We start from the raw sequence: 21,672 nt of genomic DNA on the forward strand, positions 1-21,672 counted from the left end.
AAGCCCACTCAAGCTCCGTTATAGGACTCGTTTTGTTTTAAAATGGGCCCACTTAAAAACTGATTGGGAAATAAGTACAGCATAGAGAAAAAGAGACTCCTACGTGGTTTTTACCGCTGAAGTTATGAACAACTGGATTGACCAATTAATTACCAGCAAATTTGTTATTTTGTAAGGTGAGCAGAAAAACTTAAAAAAAAACTTTTCTTCACGTATCAGAAACAAGCACATTTTTGAAATTTCGTACCCTTCAATGCAGAATCTCGTGCCATTTGTAAAGGAGCAAACACCTATCTCTGCTCTAGTTTTGAGGTTCAGGCTAGAATAGTGGAGGTAATGAGAGAAATACTAACAGACGGATTTGGATTGATGAACATAGCTCAGATATTTCATAGACCAAAAAATACAACATCAACTATGCTACTTATTTAAATATAATGTGGGTATACTTTAAAAGGAAACCCTGGTGGCGTAGTGGTAAAGTGCTATGGTTGCTAACCAAAAGGTCGGCAATTCAAAACCACCAGGTGCTCCTTGGAAACTCTATGGGGCAGTTCTACTCTGTCCTATAGGGTTGCTATGAGTTGGTCTCGACTAGACGGCAATGGGTTTTTGTTTGGTTTATACTTTAAAAATTAGCCTGAGAAACTAATTATCATGTAGAAATAAGAATCCAATTTGAATACTACTACTACTGTGTGAAATGTTACAGAGAAGCTCTTAAGGAATGAGAGTCAGTGAAATATTTTTCTGAAATAGTAGAAAGGCTTAGGACTACAAAGTATTTTGGATACGGGGTGAAAAGGGGAGAATAGTATTCCAAATAACTTCATAGTTAACACACCTTCCTACTATTCTAGAAGAATATTTTGTTGACTCTCATTCCTTAGGAACTTCTGCTCTGTAGCATTTCACACGCTGGTAGTCATTTACTTAATTAGTTACAATTAGTCAATAGCAATGTGTTCTCATTCGACTTCAAACTCGTGGAGGACAGGGACAGTGTGTTTGTCTACCAGTGTCCCAGGTGCCTGACAAATAATAGACACCACGTACATCCTTGCTGCTGACTGTCAGTTCAATCCCTGGCTCACTCCTAATGTGTGTTAACACTCATTACTTAAGAAAGCAGATGTCTGTCAGAAAACCTAGTGTAGACGCATGTATCTGTATTATTCAGATTAACAAGCAGCATGACCTTTAACTGCCAGGAAGGAAACCATGGACTGCGCTGCTGGAAATGTGAGCTCAGCCAGCTCTTCACTCTCGTCCAACTTCTTCCAACTTTTCTGTTTAAAAGTTTATGATTGCACAACATGATGAATGTAATTAATGCCACTGAATTGTACATGTAAAAAAAAAATGTGAAATGGCAAGTGTTTTGTTGTATCTATGTGTACCATAATTTTCAAAATTATTTTTTAAAGTTTACTGTGTTTATTTCTATCTGCTCCAAAATAAAAATAACATTTCAAATATTTTTTTCCCTAGCAAATGACTCTATGAGCATAAACAATGGCATTCTCTTGGTATGGAAATTTATTTCTTCAGTGATAAAGAAAAAGGCAGTTTGAAACAGCTATTTCCAAGCCTTATATGCTTTAATTCAGACTTAAACACTGTTTTCAGAAAATAATGCTGGTAGATTACAAGAGCATCCCTGTTTTCAAGAATGATTTCGATGCCAGAGCTGAGGACTGAGTAAGATCTCCTCTGAGAGATGTCATCTTACTTTCCAAATCAAACCAAACCCGTTGCCATCGAGTCAATTCCAACACATAGAGAGTGTTAAAGTCTTTACAAGAAGGGAGACTCCAAGCTTTAGCCAAAATGTACCACAAGGAAATAAAATCTCCATATTATATTATTTCTATGATTTCAACAAAGTGGAATTCTTGGAAAAGTCCCTGTGCTCCAAACTGTTGTCATGGCTTAGAATACTAACCATCCAACCACTTTTTCAGGGTGATGACAGTGGTGTTTAGAGAGTTTTTACTCTTGGAGTTTACAATATGTCATGGACTTTCAGATTTATAAAAAAAAAAAAAAAAAAAGTAGCTTTATCCACTGTCTACTTACCAGACATACACACGTGAGTACCGGGTACAGATCCTAGGACATATATCCAGAGGTGGACCCTAGGCTAAAATTCCTCTACCTTTCCATGCTATTTTATGCAGTACACTTTAGTGATTAAGAGGGTGAGCTCTGGAGTTCATCTGCCTAGGATATATCCTGATTCTCTCATGTCTTAGCTATGTAACTTTGGCCAGTGGCTGCCTTCTAAAAGCCCAAGTTTCCTCATCTGTCATACTGTAAAGACAAGAGTGCACATTCCATAAGGTTGTTACTAGTTTCAAATGAGTGATTAGATATATGGTGCTTAACACAGTATCTGGCACCTAGAAGACACTCAACAAATATTAGTCGTTATTTTGTACTTCCTGTTATTCCTATTACTGTATATCCTCCACTGTAGCTGAGACAACAGGGCTGGAACATACCAGTTCTGCTGGCAGGCGCACAGCGTACTAGGCATCTTTCCATCTGCAATGGACTCACCTTTGTATAGGACATTAGCCCCACATCTTCCCCATCCTTCCCCGCATTCTCAACTGCCCTGCTTCCTACAGCTCTGATCTGGGACAGCCGTGGAGGGAGGAGGGTCTGCTGGACATGGAAATCAGCAGCAATCCTTCCTTGGTTTTCTCATTGAAGCAAAGCCCAAATGCCTAGCTAATTTGGAGACCACCATCTCAATTTTCTCTGAAGCTGGTATCAGTCTGAGTGCTCCTTCTCTTCTGCCTCATTTGTTGACTCTTCGTGGGAATCTGAGATTGGGGGTACACTCAGGCTGTCTTGTGCTCTAGGCACATCATGGTGTTCCTCTCCTAGAGCTCTGAAGAGCTCAGGAGGAGGTAACTAAGGGTAAAAGAAGGTGGGGAAGGCACCCTGGGCACAGCAGCATGAGTCATTTTACAATAGGCCAGGAGAGTCCTTCAACTCCTTTTCAGAGCTCTGCTATAATTTTCCTTTTCAGAAACGAGGGATTACCAGTTCCCTCCCTTCTTGGCAGTAGCAAGAATTATCAGAAGCTGGCAGCCTTCCAGGACAGCAAGCTAGGGTTCCAGTTTCACTTCCCACAAGTTGAACTAACATGCACGAATCTGAAAATTCCTCCAAGTCACTCCTGACAGGGACCATGTCTCATCCGTTGAATACTGAGTAAGCACTGGGCTGTAGAAGGCTTTTCGACAAGGTTGCAAAGGGCCCAGGAACAGAGAACAAACTGCATTCTCCTTACAGAGAGCAGCGGCTCTTTCCTGCCCGCAAATATGTCCTGACTTAGAGTTGCTCACTTAAAAAATTGAGATCTGTTGATGAAAAATAACAACTAGGTAACACATAGGCAATGAATGAAGCAAAAAAAAAAAATTCCTTAGATACAGTCAGAAAGCATGTTCCAAACATGTTCCTTCCCTGGGGTTTATTGGTTACTGATTAAAATGATAAACAACAAGTCAATAAGTTCTCTTGCTCCAACCCTTTGACATTTGTTCTAGAATTATTTATTTTGGAATTTTCTTCTGTACTGTTCCACAAAGGCTGTGAGGTAGGAATGGGGCCCATACCCTGACTTTGCTGATTGGGTGTCTGAAGCATTTGTTGTCTCCAGTCTCGCTGAGCGTTATGGCATAGAATTGTCCTTTGTTGAGGTAGGTCATGGGGCCTTCCCCTTGCTTCTGACGGAGAGATTTGGTGGCTTCCAGGGTGTACTGAAATGTGCCACTGTGAACAGAAAACAAACAGTGGTCAGATTCACTTACTTGGACATTCCTGCCTTCCTAAGCAATTTCACATTAACAGTATTATATACAAATATTAACCAATATTCATACCCTATTTTAGAGACAAAACACAGCGTATGGTAAAAGAGATGAGACTGCACCAAAGGTCATTTGTAGTACAATGTATACATTTCTAACAGTGACCCATAAGCCAGGTGGTTTAGAGGGGAGAGAAAGTCATTGATGCTCCTCGCCCCTGAGCAAGGCTGAGTCAGGAGAAGATCTGTGAGCTCCTAGCTGGCAACTGGGCAATGCCTGAAGCACAAGAATTGATAGCATTTGCCATGTTTATCCTAGCAACAGATTAACTGGGTGAAATGCTTTCGTTCAATCCGCGTATATACCTAGCCTTCTTTTTATCTAATCAAGATGTTTCAAATAGTTATATCCCACTTTAAAACATTTCAGTATGTGAAAATTCAAAAATCAAGATATTCATTAGTAAGAACCTAGTTCCATAACAAAGAGCATTGTGGGGTTTTTTGTTTGTTTTTAAGCCTGCAAGAAGACTTATGACAGGGTTACTGTAAATCAGGGGTTTGTAAACAATCTAAGGGCCAAATCTGGCCTGCTATCAGTTTTTGTAATAAAGTTTTATTGGAACACAGCTAAGCTCATTTGTTTACACACTGCCTATTGGTATTGTCTCTGGTTGCTTTTGTGCTACAATTGCAAAGTTGTGGCAGAGTTCGTATGAGCCACAATACATATTGACCACCTAGCCCATTGCAAAAGAAGTTTATGGAACCCTCCTTTAACACATTTAAAACACAATTTAAATTACAAAACAAAACACTTATTTTCCTGACTTTGAAGATTATATCGACTGTTTAAAATGGGCATCATTTTTTAACATTTTCACTCAAAAATATTTATATCTGCTACACTACAGGATGTCACACAGTGATGGCTCACTAACAAAGGTTTTGTTTAGTTCCTGAATCACCAAAAAATCTTCACTGGGACCATCTATTTTTTAGCTCTTTAAATTCACATTCTTTGAAAGCTGGATGCAAAGGTGACTCTCTCAAAGTTTGCCTCTTAAAATGGCCTACTTAGGGGATTATAAGATACTCTTGCTTTCTTTGTTAAATATTTCCATGCTGTTTGATTTTTTTTTTTTAACTTCTCTAATGAGGAAAAAAAATGCTGAAGGGCAAAATAACACTCCTCTTAGATGATAAAAATCTTAGGTTTAAACTTATAAACTAATTCCAGAATATGCTTCTTAGTACAAGATGGGAAACAAATCATTCAAGGCAGAACCAATTCCATTGCCGTTTTGCATGAAAAGGCAATTTTGATACAGTATGATTGGAATTTTAGAGCTGGACAGGATATTAGGAATCACCTAGACCAGTGGTTCGTAACTATTTGGGGGCACATATTATGAAGAAAGTGATGAACCCCCCGTCCAGAAAAGTGCATATGTCAACATAAATTATTTAAAATATAATTTCAGGTGTCTATGTCCCCCAAGCCTATCCAGGATAAGAACCCCTGGTGGGGTCCAACTCCTTCATTTTATAGCTCAAGTGGGGCTGGGAATTGCTCACCCCACTGACAGTGACAGCAGCAGAAAGAGAAGCCAGGTCACGTGAGTGGTAGGTAAGGCTCTTTGCTCTGGCCTAAGAGCTGATTACATGGCGATCTGGATTTCTACCATGTAAATTACATATGCATTCCACATTTCAGGAGATGTTTTGAATTTCATTCTCCCCACATCCCCACTCAAGTTCTCGTGAGGATGATCTGGGGAGGATCACTGGGGAGCCTGAGAATGGAACAAGACCCTGAAGGATAAGGAGGACATCAAGTGGAAACAGGGAGACTAGAAGAGGGCCAAATATGAAAAAGTAAGAAGGTTAGAAATAAGGTGGAAAACAAGGTTCAAAGTAAAGAGGGACCAGAACATGGAGGGATCTGACAACCTTCGTAAGGAATTTGTGTTTAATTCCGCCTAAAATAAAAAAATCACTGGCAATTTCTGTGGATGGGAGAGGTAAAATCATTTCTTGCCATTCCCTCTTGTCTTCAGGCATGATTGTGACTCAAGGTCTTTGAACATCTGGCCTCTCTACCTAGAGTGCTCTTGATCCTTCTTTTCCTAGGACACTCCTGCTGCTAATCCTTCAAGACTCCACACAAATGCCACTTCCTGTGAAGCCTTGCTCCCCAATCCACCTCCCATCCACACCCACCCACACACACCTACACCTGTACATCCTCTGAGCTCTCTGTTCGTATATCTCTGTACCAGGACTCATCACTTGCGAAATGCATTGCAATTTGTCTGTCACCACGTACGTCCCCTCCAAAGTCTATGGGACTCTTATAGGGAGAGGTTATATTTTATTCCCAATCCTTATCTCATTGCTGGTACATGGGAGGCCCTTGAAGGAAAGCGTTGGCAGGGAGATCAGTTATATTGCAATAATTCAGGAGAAAGTTGACAAGGGTAAAGTTGAAAGGGAGATAACAAGTAGAATAGACACATTAAACACTTGGCGCATGCTGTGGAAGTATAGCAGGAAGGCAGACAGACCCTTACACCTGTGGCTTGGGTGGCTGGGAGGATGGCTACATCATTTTCCACAACAGGAAATCAAAGCAGAAGTTCAGATATGAAGGAAGTGGAGGAGCAGGGGAAGAAGGAGAAAAGAAAGATAGAGAGTTTCATTTTACACGTGTTGAACTGGAGGCCTGTGAATGCGGTTCAGAGGAACACTGAAGAAGAGAGGTCTAGCAAAAACAAGGAAGAAAAGAGGGTCTAGGCTTCAGAAAATTGGTCAAGATTGGAAATAATGATGTAGAAGTCACTTGTATAGAGAGAAGAATTGAAGATATAGGAAATCAGGTTGTTTCGTAAAAGTATACAAAGAATAAATGCTTAGTGTATAACTTGGGATTTATTTAAAGGGTTATCAGTTCCTCAGTTTCTAGATTGATATCCTGGTAACTTACCTTGAAGTTTGGTCATATATGTACTCCTCAGCCCCAACTGAAGCGCTCCGAAATTTCTGCAAAGTTCAAAAGTCATGAAAATTAAAACAATATGAGTCATTGTGCCAAAAAAAAAAAAAAAAAAAAGTGATAAATGTATCCAATCTGTTTTACGCTCTCTCTTTAGAAAAAAAGTTATTCCTTTTTTTGGTGTTATGTTTTCAATCTACAGTGAAAATAGTTATCAGATGTTCATGCATCTTGCATATCCTCTGCACACCAAGAACTACAGTCAATGGCTCATACATTTAGTCCCCGACTTAACAGTGTATTCGCTGTTTCCATGAACTGCACTTATGACCATCTGTGATTTGTCTCTTTTTTGTACATCTTATTGTTAGCACTGTGCACTGCATACGATGTTGCCGCACATAATTTGCTGATGCTATCACTCTCAGATGTTCGCTCGCAGATGTTCAAAGATCGAATTTATAAAGATATAAACAGCAATAATAATGAAAACTAAAAAAGAGAGATAGAGAGAGGTATTCAACTTACATCAAAACAGACTTACAATAGAGTCATTGGAACAGAACCCCGTCATAAGTCAGGGGCTATCTGTATGTACATTTGTTATTTGTATACCTACTTCTCACTTATCAACTATCTCGTCATCCAAAATTTTGCATTTATGACAATAGCAAAAAAATCCACTATCTGACTATTTGTGCATTAACAACATACATCTGGCAGTAATGACTACTGAGGTGCAAGGCCAGAGTAACGCGGGCTGTGATGGTTAAGGTTATGTGTTAACTTGGCTGGGCCAAGATTCTCAGGGGCTTGGCAGTTATGTAACGATGTGATTTGGCAGTTATGTAACGATGTAATTTGGCAGTGATGTAATGATATAGTCAGCCTCCATTTTGTGATTTGATGTGGTCATCCTCCATTTTCCCATAATGCTGATTTTCACATAAGAACCTGGTCTTTGGAACCTAACCATGTCCATAAGTGAGGAATTGGTGTACTGTCATAAATGTGAAATGTTGGATAATAAGATAGTCGATAAGTGCACAGTAGGTATACATCCTTCATATCATCACAGGTATTGAGTGTTTACAGGTATTAGAAACTGTTTTCTCAAAAATGTAAAACATTTCTTCCATTTTCTATTATCTCCAGCACTTATCCCAAATGTCACAAATTCCAAGTCAATGGAACACAAATTACAGAAGCCACACAGCATAGCAAAACACAGTATAGTAGAGTGGTTAGAAGCACAGTTTCTAGAACCAGATTGTCTGGGGTCAAGTACTTGCTCTTTTACCTATTACCTTTGTAACCTGGGGCAAGTGCCATATTTTCCCCATCCGTGAAAGGCTTACACCTTATAGTTAATGGAAGGATTAAATGAGTTAATAGAGGCAAAGTATTTAGACAAGCACTTGGTATACAGTCAGCACTACATATGTATTAAATACTATTATACGGTAATGGCTTGACCATAGTCGGAAACCCTGGTGGCATAGTGGTTAAGCACTACAGCTACTAACCTAAAGGTCGGCAGTTCAAATCCACCAGGCACTCCTTGGAAACCCTATGGGGCAGTTCTACTCTGTCCTTCAGGGTTGCTATGAGTCAGAATCGACTCGATGGCAACTGGTTTGGTTTTTTTTAGTTTTGATCATAGTCAGTGTCCTTCTGAAAGAATTCCTTCATTATCACAATATTGGAAAAGTAAGTTTCTTAGAGAAACTCTAAATCTTTTTACTACATGTGAAGAAATTTCGGTCTGGAGATATTCAGTTGTTAATTCTACGAACAATATACCAGGTTGAATTATAAATATATAAGAAAGACATTTGGTATTCACCCATAAGTAGTTCTCAGTTCCTGAGCACATGGGAGGACTGAACCTCTCAGCCCTCCTGCAGTTAGATAGGCCCTGAAATGTGAGTAGAAGTAATAATGTCACCTCCAAGTCAAAGTATTTACAAGTCAGTGTGCTATCTCCCCGGGTCCCTGCATAGCACAAATGGTTTGCCCTTGGCTACTAACCTAAAGGTTAGCAGTTCAAATTCATCCAGAAGTACCACAGAAGAAAGTCCTGGCAATCTGTTTCCATACAGATTTCGAAAAACAAACAAAACCAATTGCTGTTGAGTTGATTCTGACTCATAGCAACCCTATAGTTCAGAACAGAACTGCTCCACAGCATTTCTAAGGCTATAATCTTTATGGGCAGGAGCCCTTGTGATGCAGTGGTTAAGAGCTCAGCTGCTAACTGAAAGGTTGGCTGTTCAAACCCACCAGCTGCTCCAAGGGAGAAAAATGTGGCAGTCTGCTTCCGTAAAGATCACAGCCTTGGAAACCCTATGGCGGCAGTTCTACTCTGTCCTATAGATCACTGTGAGTCAGAATCAACTCGACAGCAATAGGTTTTGGTTAATCTTTATGGAAGCAGATTGTCCCATCTTTCTCCTGCAGAGTAGATGGTGTGTTTGAACAGCCAACTGCACCACCGAGTTTTGTCCATAAAGATTACAGCCAAGAAAACCCTATGGAGTAGTTCTACTCTGTAACAGACCAGGTTGCCATGAGTCTGAATAGACTCGACTCTAATAGGTTTGGGGTTTTTGTGTACCATTGACATGGTCTCCCTTCCCCTGCTGGGGTGACCCCGGAAGCCACATGTACAGGTGGCAATGTCACAAGACGAAGAGCACCTAGATTTGAGTCACTGATTGGAGAATACATCCTATTGGAATGGCCAACTAAGCACATGAAAAGATGCTGAATATTCTCGACATCAGAGAAATGCAAATTCAAACCACAATGAGCTACCACCCATTCCAACTAAAATAGCTAAAGTTAAAAAGACTGACAATACCAAGTTTTGGCAAGGATGTTGACAAAAGCTTGTTGCTGGTGGGAATGTAAATGGTACAGCCACTTTGCAACACTGTATTGCACTACCTTGTAAAGTTAAACATATATTTAGCATATGACCCAGCAATTCCAAACCTAAGTATTCACCCAGGAGAGATAAAAACACGCATTCACATAAAAATATGTCCATGAATGTTCACAGTAGCATTATTCTTATTATTTATAACTCTAGAGTGCTACTCAGCAATGAAAAAAAAAAAACTATCAATGCAAGCAATAAAATGAATGAACCTCAAAAATCTTATGTGAAGTGAAAGAAGACAAACGTAAAATACTTAATGTAGTGTTTCATAAAATTTTAGAAAAGACTAAACTATAGTGGCAGAAAGCAAACTAGAGTTTGCCTAGATCAAGGCGGGAGGGGAGGGCTTCAAGCACAAGAGGGCTCAAGGTAACTTTTAAGGTGAGGAAACTATATATCTTGAGTCTGGTGTAGGTTGCAAAATTATATACAATTATCATTAATTCTCAAATGGTACAATTAAAATGCATGAATTTAAAACAAACAAGCAAGCAAACATAATTATTTCTGCAATTTCTAAGGGCACATGTAAATTCTCTGCAAATACAGACTGTGTGGTCTCTATTGGTAAGCTACAAAGTACACACACACATACACACACTGAATTATTGACAATACGAATCCTCTGTCTTGGCTATTCAATCAGACAAGATTTTAAAGGATTATATTAAAAAGTTATATTGTAAAAAATATATATTGTACAGGTAACATCTTCACTTCAGGTGCTATTTGGAAGGTTACAAAAAAAGGTCAAGGTAAAAACTTTTCAAAGTAGGGAGTTTTCACACAAATATCTCTTAATTCCTCATAAATATTTAAGTTTTAGACCACAACTAAAACTTTAAAGGCAAAGGAATCTGTCATCTACAGAGTCCAGAAAAATAGAACTATTCCTTCACACACATAGACCTATAGGTTATTAAAAGGTGTTTATAAAGAAAGATACAAACAAGACCATTAAAAAAAGAGAAACACCATTTAATTCATTTATCCCACTTAAGGAGAAAATAATTACCTGGGGGCTCTGACTTTGGGCTCTGGGTGCTCACAAAAGAGCCAGGAACTCACCTCTGTGGGTCCGTCTTTGAAGCTCTCGCTGTAGGTGCTGTCGGGGGTGCTGCGCTGGTCATCCTTGAGATAGGTGCTGTGGGTGGCCATGGAGGGCACGTCATACTGAGACTGTTCGTAGATAACCACGCGGTGCTCCTCGCCATCCCCACGGGAGTAGTGCACAGGTGGGACCATGAAGACGGGTGTAAACTCTTCGGCTTTCACCACAGTGACTCCCGACACGGGGATGACCGCTGGGCTCTCGGGGACATTGGTGCTATACTGCTCCCTCTTGGGATTCTCCAGGTGGTCTTGATTTAGGGAAAGGTTCACTGGAACAGTCTTTAGGACCTGCACTCGGTTTTCTCCTCCACTCAAATTACTCTGAGCTTCACTGGTGCCAAGACAGTTTCTGTGTATTTAAACCCACCCCGGCAACATGATAGAATTAGAAAATTCACCATTTAGCAGCTGCTGATAAAATAACTGATGCAGGCGCTGATCAGAGGGTGCTGAGGCCACGAGGAGATAGGACGACTGTGAACTTTACAATGGAAAGGCCAAGCTGACAACACCTGAATCCACCCTGACTCTTTGCATCACTAAATGTAGGACAATCAGATATATGCACCTGGCAGTGAAGGAGCCCTGGTGGCGCAGTGGTCAAAAGCTCCGCTGCTGATGGAAGGGTCTGTGATTAATCCATCAGCCTATCTGTCAGAGAAAGATGTGGCAGTCTGCTTCCACGAAGATTACAGCCTTGGAAACTTTATAGGGCAGTTCTACTTTGTCCTCTAGGGTCACCATGAGTCGGAATTGACTCCAACCCAAAGGGTTTGGTTTTTTTTTTCCCCCTCTCATGGTGTCCTGCAGTGTGAAGTCTTCAGTACCTATATCAGGCATTATTGGCATTGGGGAAGGGGGGGGTGGGGGCAGAGGAGAAGAGTTGGCTCTAGACCTAATCAAGTCTTTAGAGCTAACTTCCAGCTTTCAGAAAATACAGGAGCTGGAAGAATGACTTAAACATCAAAAAGAAGGATGGACCAGAATGTAGCACATCTTACTGACCTGGCTTCTTCAACAAGTCAAAGGCATGAAAAGAAGTGGAAGAGTGAGGGGACTGTTATAGATTAAAAGAGATTTAAAAGCCATAACAATCAAATATGACAAGTAGGTCTTGTTCGAATCCTCATCCGAACAAGCGAAAGAGGCATTTATGAATCAATGGGTTTTGTGAGGCAACTGAACATGAACTGGGTTATTAGATGATATTACGGAGGTGTTGTTAATTTAGTTAGGTGCTACAATGGTTGTGAGATTATGTAATAAAATGTCCTTAAATTTTAAGAGATACAAAACCCATTGCCATTGAGTCAATTCCGACTCATAGCAACCCTACAGGACAGAGTAGAACTGCCCCATAGAGTTTCCAAGGAGCAGCTATTGGATTCAAACTGCTGACTTTTATGGTTAGCAGCTATAGTACTTAACCACTATGCCACCAGGGTTTCCAACCAAGTTAGAAGTATTTAGAGGTGATATCACAAAAAAGAAAAAAAAAGGAAGAAAAGGGGAGAAAAGATAGAAACTAAGAAGGTGGATAAAAATCTATCATTACCGAGCCTTGAGGATGGGATGTATATTTAGGGATTCATTATACTATCCTTTCTACTTCTGTGTATGTTTAAAAACTTTCTAAAGAAAAAAGTTTTAGAAGAGCTTAAAATAAAAAAAAAAAAGATTTGCTTTTGAAACCTGGTGAGTAATTTGAAGGGAGGTGGTGGGAAGGGTATTTTTCACTTTTCCGTGGGCTAAACTCCTTATAGGAAACACAAGATATATGACAAGTTATCATTAAAATATTTTAGCCAAACTGAGAAACAACATGAAAGCACTGAACTAGTTTCGGGCCTTACAGAAGTGGTGTACCTGGGCTTATATAAGACAAGATCTCCCAGATCTCACATCTCCTGACTGGAGAGAGAAAGGAGAGGGTTTGGAAAATTAATTCTTGCCAAGCCAGGATGAAATACTTTCACTTACGGCAAGGAATCCTGGGAGATAGTAGAAGCAAAGAGGAACTCATTAATGGAAGATTATTGTTGATAGCCAAATAATTTTCCCACCAAAATCCTTTTGGTCAGTAAAATTTGGAGCTACCTCTCACTTGTTTATGGTTTATTCCAAATGATATGGAGAGGAAACACCTACATGTTTTATGTGGAGCTCTGTCTCAAATGTCTGCACCTTTTTTTAACTACTGTGTGCTTTCTGGGGCTTACTGCCATCCCTCACTGAGAGAAATATTCAAATAAAATTGGTTCTTCCAAGAACTGGACTAGTTCCTCTCTGTAAAGAAGGAAGTCCATTAGCCTCTGAGCTTTCCTAACTATCAAACAGGCCTTGATATTTTGAGCTTTGATTTTTCAGATAAAACTTCAAAGTGAAGCTTGAGAGAAGAGTGACTCCACATGAACAAAGCCAACAAAAAAATATCTAAACTTCTCCGAGTTCATCTCAGATCTGTCGAGATCATTCTAGAAAAGAATCTGCTAAGGAATAAAATCACAAGTCTACAGTGTACAAAGGAATACAAGGCTTTAGGCAATAATCTGGTTTCCTGATCAACTCAATACAGCAAACCTGTGTATAAGGCACAGTGGAATTTTCTAAATTATGTTTAATCTAAATCAAATTAGCTGGAAGATGCCAAAATCCAGACCACCCATTTACATCAGCATTTCCAGCTCCATTGTTCAGAACATTACATGGAATGTTAATAGATGTTCCTCAAAGAAAGAAGTTCATGATAAAAATCAGTTAAAAAAAAAAATGCTGCCACAAGACCAAGCAGGAGTTTCACAAAGATCAGGAACACAGCAAAGGCTCATGCTTATTTCACCAGACCCTTTTGTGGAGCAAAAATCATTACTATCTTATAGATAATATCCTGCAGGTTGGGTTAAGAAGGGTTCATCTACATTGACTCGCTACCAAAGCAATTATCTAGTTACCACTTCTCTGGGCCTTTCACAGGCAAAGTCTCACTGTCTTTGCCAAAATATTCAGTTAACAGATTTCTCATAGCTAGAGTCCATTTAGGTCAACTTTCTTAACCTTTTAATTCATGCAAAATGTATGAATTCTAAAGACGAAACACAAAGCCAAAATATTTTTCGGTGTTCTTACAAACAAATAAGCAAATAATGATGTCGTTTAAATCGAGTTGAATCGGTATTACCATATCACCGGGAAATAATCAATTCAATTCAGCATCACCGATCATGTGTAACTTTCTCTATAAAACAGAAACTAAAGCCAGAGAGCTTCAGAAAGACATCTGAAAAATGGAAAATTAGTACAAAGTAAGAATTATTTTAAGATACTGACTCACCTGCAATAGAATTTAAAATTGAACTAAATATTATAAAACAAAAAAAAAAATCCAATACCAAGAATGGTACATTAAATATGCTCTTTAAAAAAATTTGGATCATATCATTGAGATTCTCATTTATTTTTCCAAGATTCAGCTTGTGTGTACAGGCAGTTGTAATAATATTATGTTAGTACATGGCACCTTAATTCATGAATGCACTCCAGATCAAATGATAACCCAAAACCAAACCCATTGCCGTCAAGTCGATTCCAACTCATAGCGACCCTATAGGACAGAGCGGGACTGCCCCATAGGGTTACCAAGGTTGTAAATCTTTACAGAAGCGGACTGCCACATCCTCTTTCCATGGCGCAGTTGGTGGGTTTACTGCCTACCTTTTGGTTAGCAGCCAAGCGCTTTAACCACTATGCCACCAGAATTCTACTAAGTCATAATTAGTCTACACAAAGTGGTGTAGTATATACCCCACTGGCAGATTTTTAAACGTGCTCCATTGAAATAACAAAAATAACCACTAAAGTACAATGAGATGCTGTCAGTTTTTAATGTTCTAAAAGATGCTTTAACAAAAAATGACCTCTTTTGTCTATTATGTTGTCATGTAGGCAGAGCATACATCTTAGACTCATTTTTCCCTGACCTGCTATGATCACTGCTATAGGGTAGCAGACAGCACCAGTCCAGCTTCATATCTACTGGCCAAAAAACCCTAACCAAACCTGTCGCTGGCAAGTCAATTCCAACTCATAGTGACCCTATCGGACAGAGTAGAACCACCCCATAGGGTTTCCAGGGAGCAGCTGGTGGATTTAAACTACGGACCTTTTGGTTAGCAGCTGAGCTGTTAGCCACTGTGCCACCAGGGCTTCTATATCTAGCAAGATCTTGGAAAATTCCAGGACCATCAGAGAGTTTTTTCTTCCTGTCATCACTGTGCCAACTATGGCACAGGTCCCCAGAAGATCCCTCCTGGAAAGGTGAATCAGATTCAAACAGCATTAATCTTCTGCTGGGGTTGCGCCTTGAAGTGATATACAGCCAAAGGCTATATATGGCAATCGTATAGCAAAATAACGAAGTCATAACCAGTTCCGATAAAAGCCAGGTAAAATTCTGATGTATAAGCTGGACCGGGTGAGGGGGTGGGGGGGCTTCATTTCTCCTAGCTTCCCATTTCTCTGTGAAAGAAGCTCCAGTAGAAAAATCATGTGTGGCTCCTCTCTATCTCTCTGCAGGGGAAGAGATTTATTTATTTGGTAAGTTTAAGAGATGTAGCTGAGCAGCGTGATTCAGACCCTTCGGGTTCTTTCTTTTTGTCTAGATCTTCCTGGCCAAAGGGGGCACTGCAGTCACACCCTGCCAGGCCACAAGTGGCCTGTCCTTTTGGAGAGGCCTGAAGTCCTGCCTGGAACTGGGTACGTGTGAATGTATCTCAGTCAGGACTGAAGAGCTACCAACTGCAAATTCAGAGTCATACTCTCCAACCGGCTTCATCAGAAATAAAGCTCTTTTTGTTAGTTTTTAATCTCAACTTGTCTGTGCTTTATTTTTCAGCCAGTTCTTAACTCAGGAGCACAAGGAAGGGGTGCTACACAGTGATTTTCTACCATCTTTTGTGCCCTGCACCCAAGGGTGCTCCCTAATGCTCGTGGCTCTCCCCCAGCTGCATCTCTGGGCTGAGAAACACCCAAACTCCTTCCTTTCACCCCTCGTGGAAAGCGATCCTTTAAGTATCTCACTCTTGAAGAACCTGCTCACAAGTATATAAACACAGGGTTGATCAGAAAAATTAATCCTAGCAGTGGGCTGTCTTGCCACCATATCATCCCACTTAGGATTTTAAGCCTCCTGGAAGGAGGTGTCTGAAAAGCCCTCTGATGGCCTTTGGATGCACATCAAAAAAATGTAACTTGCTTTCCCTACTGAGAGACTGGTTTTTGTCCAGATCCTAACAGACTGATAGAGGAGCTAAGCTTCTTGACCGTCCCCCCTCCAACCTCATCTCCTCTTAAGAACAAGATTGTCTAATACTGTTTTTTAAAAAAAACAGAAAAAGTTATTTTGAGGTCCAGGCATACTCCTTTACATGATACCATACCTTTTATCCTGGTCTTCTTGATTGTCACTTGCTTTACTTATAGGCAGCAGCCTCTTGTCTCGAGGAACCTGGAAGTATCACCAACCATTAGTCAGACTTACACATATTCAACAGCAACCATATGCTGAGCTAGACACCAGCACAAGCAAAGAAACTAAAATGGACTGTTTTGCAGGAAAAGGTTATAAATTTGCTAGAGCCAGGAGATGGTTAAAGGTGGGTGGCCTGAACGACAATGATGGGAGAGCCAGAAACAAAGGGATGGTGATAACCACAGGACCACAGCCACCAAGGAGCACCCACAATTCTGCTGCACACTGCTCTTATGGGAGACTGCTAAGGCACCCCCCACCCTGAAGACCTCCCATGTCCTCCCCAACCTTGAGAGTGGGTGAGGGGAAAGGAACAATGTGAGTGGAGGGTGAATCTGGACATTTGTGCACCTGAACAGACAGAAAATATGGATTTAAAACAAGCTATAGTATACTGTAACTGGAGTTACAACAGTTATAGTAAGTAACTGGGACTGACTCTCCACTCTGATGGTAGACTTCAGGTGCTGACCTCTGGGGGAGCAGACTGTTGGCCAAGTGGGGAGGCAAGCATCTAAGATAACAGGAACACACTTTAACCAGCCTCTCTATACAGAGTTTGTGGGCCTGCTTCCACAATTTTTCTTCAAATGCACTTTCATCCTTGTCTTAACAAACATACCAACTGCTATTAAGTCAGCTCTGACTCGTGGCAACCCGCTGTGTGTCAGAGTAGAACTATGCTCCGCAGAGCTTTCAGTGGCTGGTAATCTATTTCCAAAAAACAGATTTGGCCATTTTTTTCAGAAATAGGTTACCAGCCTTTTGTCCAAGTGCCTCTGGGTGGACTCGAACCTCCAACCTTTTAGTTAACAGTGCATTAACTGTTTGCACCATCTAAGTACCTTAACAACCATGATATCAACATGTTGCCTGAAAAAGTATTGAAAAAGTACTGCTTGAAAGGAGGAACACTCACACCAGTTGTGTTTCTAACCATCATCTAATTTTCCTCCTGTATCACAGGTTGCTTATATTTCTCCGCCATGGTTGCAAACAGGTGCGAAGTAGGTTTGATTTGGTTGGTTGGTTAGATTATTTTTGCCCCTTTTTGTGAAATTTCCAGATCTTCCTTCTGGCCAAAATTCTTTAAACCCAAAATGCAGCCTCCACTATTCTGAGATGAAAGAACTTTTATGAGAGCAGCCCTCTTCTGGATTTGCCTAGCAATTCCTATGTTTTTCACTCACCCATATATATATATGCAAGCCCAGTTATCTGGACTATGGAGGAGACATAGTAGGGTGGCTAAGAGTAGAGTTCTAGAGCCTAACTGCCTGGGTTCAATTCTCAGCACTACCATTAAGCAAATGTGTCTCAGTTTCTCATCTGTAAAATGAAAATAATGATGTCCTGTAACTCACAGGGCTTTTACTAGAATTAAATGAGCTAATTAAAAAAAAAAAAAAAGACATGCCTTGTACTTTCTAAGTATTTGTTAAATAAAAGTAAAATAAATCAAATATACATCCTTCATTCATATATTAATTTTGCAAAATTTTTTTTTTTTTTTTTTATAATGTACCAGGGAGACCTGGTGGCACAACAGTTAAAGGCTCAGCTGCTAACCAAAAGGTTGGCAATTTGAACCCACCAGCTGCTCCTTGGGGAAAAGATGTGGCAGTCCGCTTCTGTAAACATTACAGCCTTGGAAATCCTACGGGGCAGTTCTCTGTCCTATAGGGTCATTATGAGTCAGAATCAACTCGATGGCACACAGCAACACAATGTACCAGGCATTGCTAAGAGCTAGATAGAAATGATGTGAATAAAACATAGTTCCTGCCATCTACTGACAATGACAGATAAACATAAAATTTCAATACCCAGTAATATGAGGGAAAACTGAGCCTCACAGGGCACTCTGAAAGCCTAGAAGATGGAGTTCAGTCAAGGAGCTGGGCTCTGAGTAAGGAATTCGTCAAGTAGATCGAGAAGTCTTTCCAGCCCAGGGCACAACATATAAAAAGTCTTGAGAATATAACAGAATAGGGAAGTCATGGCCAGCTTAAGGAAGAAGTGAGGGGGTAATGTGGCCTCAAAGATGAGCAAAAACCAGGTGAGCAAGGGCCCTTTTAACATGCTGTGTACTATGGCACACTTTGTGGTCCCTTTAATGTGCTGTGTGCTGCGGCACAAACACATTCTCCTTGGCTGTCAGGGCATTCTTCACCCACCCTCTCCTCTTACGCCCAGTCACAAAGTCCCACAGGTCTCTGAAATCCACCCACTTCCCTGTTTGTCTGCCTCCTAGTTCAGCCTTTAACATCACTTGCCTGGGGCTGCTTCACCAGCCTCTTTACTGGCCTCTCATCTCCTATTTTTAGTCTCTGCAAACCCACTTTCTTTATAGGAGGACCCAGAGTGATTTTAAAATGCAAGTCTGATCCCACCGTGTACCTACTTTAAATTTTTCAAAGGTTTCTCATTACTCTTAGAATCTTTAACATGGCCTCAAAAATGTCTCCTAGCTTAACTTGAAGGAGAAGGACATCATGCTTGGTAAAGCACAGGGTTAGCGGAAAAGAGGAAGACTCTCAATGAGATGGATTGACACAGTGGCTACAACAATGGGCTCAAGCATAACAACGATTGTAAGGATGGCACAGGACTAGGCAGTGTTTCGTTCTGTGGTACATAAGGTTTCTATGAGTTGGAGCCGACTCGACAGCACCTAACAACAACAGCCTCAACTTGGGCTGCCCCCTCTTTCCTCACCACATTTCACTCACACTATATCTATGACCATATGATACTCCCTTTTATAGCAGAACCATCACATAAAATCCTCTCTGCCTGAAACTCATCCCACTCCCCCCAACCTCCCCACCCTACCTGTGACTCCCCCAGGCTGCCTCCTATCCATACTTAGAGTCTGATCTTAAATTTTGGTATCTATGATAAGATTACAATCTTTGAGTGTCTACTTTGAGTATGGTTATATTAAGTGCTTAAAATGTAGTAAGCCCTCACTAGGTCCTGGTTCAAAGAAAGAATGAATTAGTTAAAATGGCCTGTTAAATACAGAACCAAAGAAGTAGAAGAAATGGGGATTCCATACACTAAAACACATTAAAAAAGAAAAAAAAAATACCATCAAGTTGATTCTGACTCATAGCAACCCTATAGGACAGAGTAGAACTGCCCATAGGATTTCTAAGGAGCGCCTGGTGGATTCGAACTGCTGACCTTTTGGTTAGCAGCTGACCTCTTAACCACTACACCACCAGGGTTTCCATTAGCAACTCTCAAACCACATGGAAGCCCAAACTGTCAACAATTACAGGCAGTACCCGGGTTACAAAAAGTTTCCGTTCCTAAGTCTATCTTTAAGTTGAATTTATACATAAGTCAAAACAGTTAGGTATGGTTCATATTTAAAGCCAGTTAGTCAAATGTTTGTCTTAGTATATAGTGTAACTTTCTATGCAAAAAACTCATTAAAGAAACACTTCCAGATAACACAGTAATAATAACATTTTGATGCATCCATGTGTTATTATGAACCACTGGGCTTCCATATCAACTCATACTCACACACAATCATTTGCCATCTTTTATTTAACCGAATACTAAATTATTTCTTGAACATATTGTTTTGTCTTTATTTTGTGCCTGTTTTTGTGGCTGACTTCTGGAGAACTCTCCCAAATGCTGACCTAGGGAATCTCCCACTCAAATTAAAAAAGAGACTCTCTTTTTTTCATTAACATTCCACTTTACAACATAGAAAGTCTATCCTCAAAGTAGATTTAACTTTGTTATAACTTTAACACCAGCTTCTATAAACTGTGAAGATAAAGAGAACTAAGGCGTCAACATGATCATCTGCACATCAAGTTTTTGGAAATAAGACTCTTCCCACAGACACTAAAATGTTTCCAGTAAAAATATAGTAAAGCTTGTGCAAAATGAAAGAGGCATATAATTCTATTATTACACACACAATCTTAGAAAATATTTTATGTATACACTTTATATTCTAAATTAATAAATTAATCATGGAAAATATTACTGCAACATAAGAAGTTATAGACTTGGCTACAACTTGAGTTTTATGTAAAACTCCCCATGCTGCATCTTGAAATATTTATAGAAAACAGCATTTCAACTATTCTTTAAATGTTAGCAAATCTGCAAGAGAAGAGGTAATCTGGGTCCCATTTTAATTAACACTTAATTGTACACTACAGAGACCTGGTGGCAAAGCAGTTAAGCACTCAGCGCTAACTGAAAGGTCAGCTGTTCAAATCCACCAGTTACTTCGAGGGAGAAGGCAGATCTGTTGATCTGCTTCCATAAAGATTATAGCCAAGAAAACCCTATGGGGCAGTTCTACTCTGTCCCTGGGGTCACTGTGAATTGAAAACCGACTCAACAACACCGAAATAACAATAATTATCCACTGAACATATGGGAGATAGAGTATATTGCTTTCATAAATTACTAATTACTTTTGTTTCAGGGTATGCTTCTCTTTTTCATTAGGAAACCGGAAAGAAATAAGGAAAAGGGAAGCCAGAAGGAAATAAGCAGACTGAAGATAACTAAAAGGAAAATGATGCCTTCTGGGTGACTTTGTCTGAAGTTGCTCAAGATGTGGGGTAGGCAGGCAGGGATCTAGTTCTTATTCCGAAATTGGAGTTCTTTTCACCCAACTAGTGAAACTAATTTTAGCAAAATAAACACAGTCATTCTCACCTTTGTGCCAATTCCCAGCGTCAACCAGAGGTGTCTACAATCAAAGCAGGCAATAAATCTCCTCAATCAGTAAATACCTGTTGAAGTTTCACACTTCACCAGTTCTGAGGGAGCAAGTCTACCAGATTTATAGTCGACACAGGCTATTGTTCCTTGTTTGAGTTCCTGAAATACTCCTATTTTATAAGTATTGTATGGCAGATATTTTTGTTAATGTAAGTGAATTACCTTCATTTTGTTTTAAGGGTATTTCGAAAAATACAGTACTCGTTGAAATAAATGAAAGTTAGGGTTGAAACAAAATTAAGTTTTGGAACTGCTGCAAAAGAGTTCTACAAAACTATGCATTAGAATGTTTCTTATAAGATTGAAAAATCTACATGTCCTGAAGGTTCTTATAAAACTGAAAAATCTAGAAGCAACCTAAATGCCCACCCAATAGGCAATGACTAATTAAAAATATGGCCTAGCCACACAATGTAATATTTTTCATAAAAAAACATAAACATAACGTCAAGTTGGCAGCAAAGAAGCATTTGTAATATGATGTCGGGTAGGAATTATGC

The 21,672-nt window shown here is 39.9% G+C and overlaps 1 protein-coding gene across 3 annotated transcripts in view; it reads right to left on the minus strand.

Annotated features, from left to right (window-relative positions):
• Positions 1 to 21,672, minus strand: part of GRHL2 (grainyhead like transcription factor 2) — a 164,780-nt gene that overhangs the window by 89,044 nt on the left and 54,064 nt on the right. For all 3 annotated transcript variants that reach the window (XM_049853820.1, XM_049853819.1, XM_049853818.1), the window contains exons 3-6: positions 16,314 to 16,381; positions 10,834 to 11,227; positions 6,813 to 6,868; positions 3,633 to 3,789 (exon numbers count right to left, since the gene is read on the minus strand). In XM_049853820.1, coding sequence (XP_049709777.1) covers positions 3,633 to 3,789; positions 6,813 to 6,868; positions 10,834 to 11,227; positions 16,314 to 16,381 — 675 coding nt within the window. The remainder of the gene's footprint in view (positions 1 to 3,632; positions 3,790 to 6,812; positions 6,869 to 10,833; positions 11,228 to 16,313; positions 16,382 to 21,672) is intronic.

This window comes from Elephas maximus, chromosome 15 (assembly GCF_024166365.1).
Source record: "Elephas maximus indicus isolate mEleMax1 chromosome 15, mEleMax1 primary haplotype, whole genome shotgun sequence".
Classification (NCBI taxonomy): domain Eukaryota; kingdom Metazoa; phylum Chordata; class Mammalia; order Proboscidea; family Elephantidae; genus Elephas; species Elephas maximus.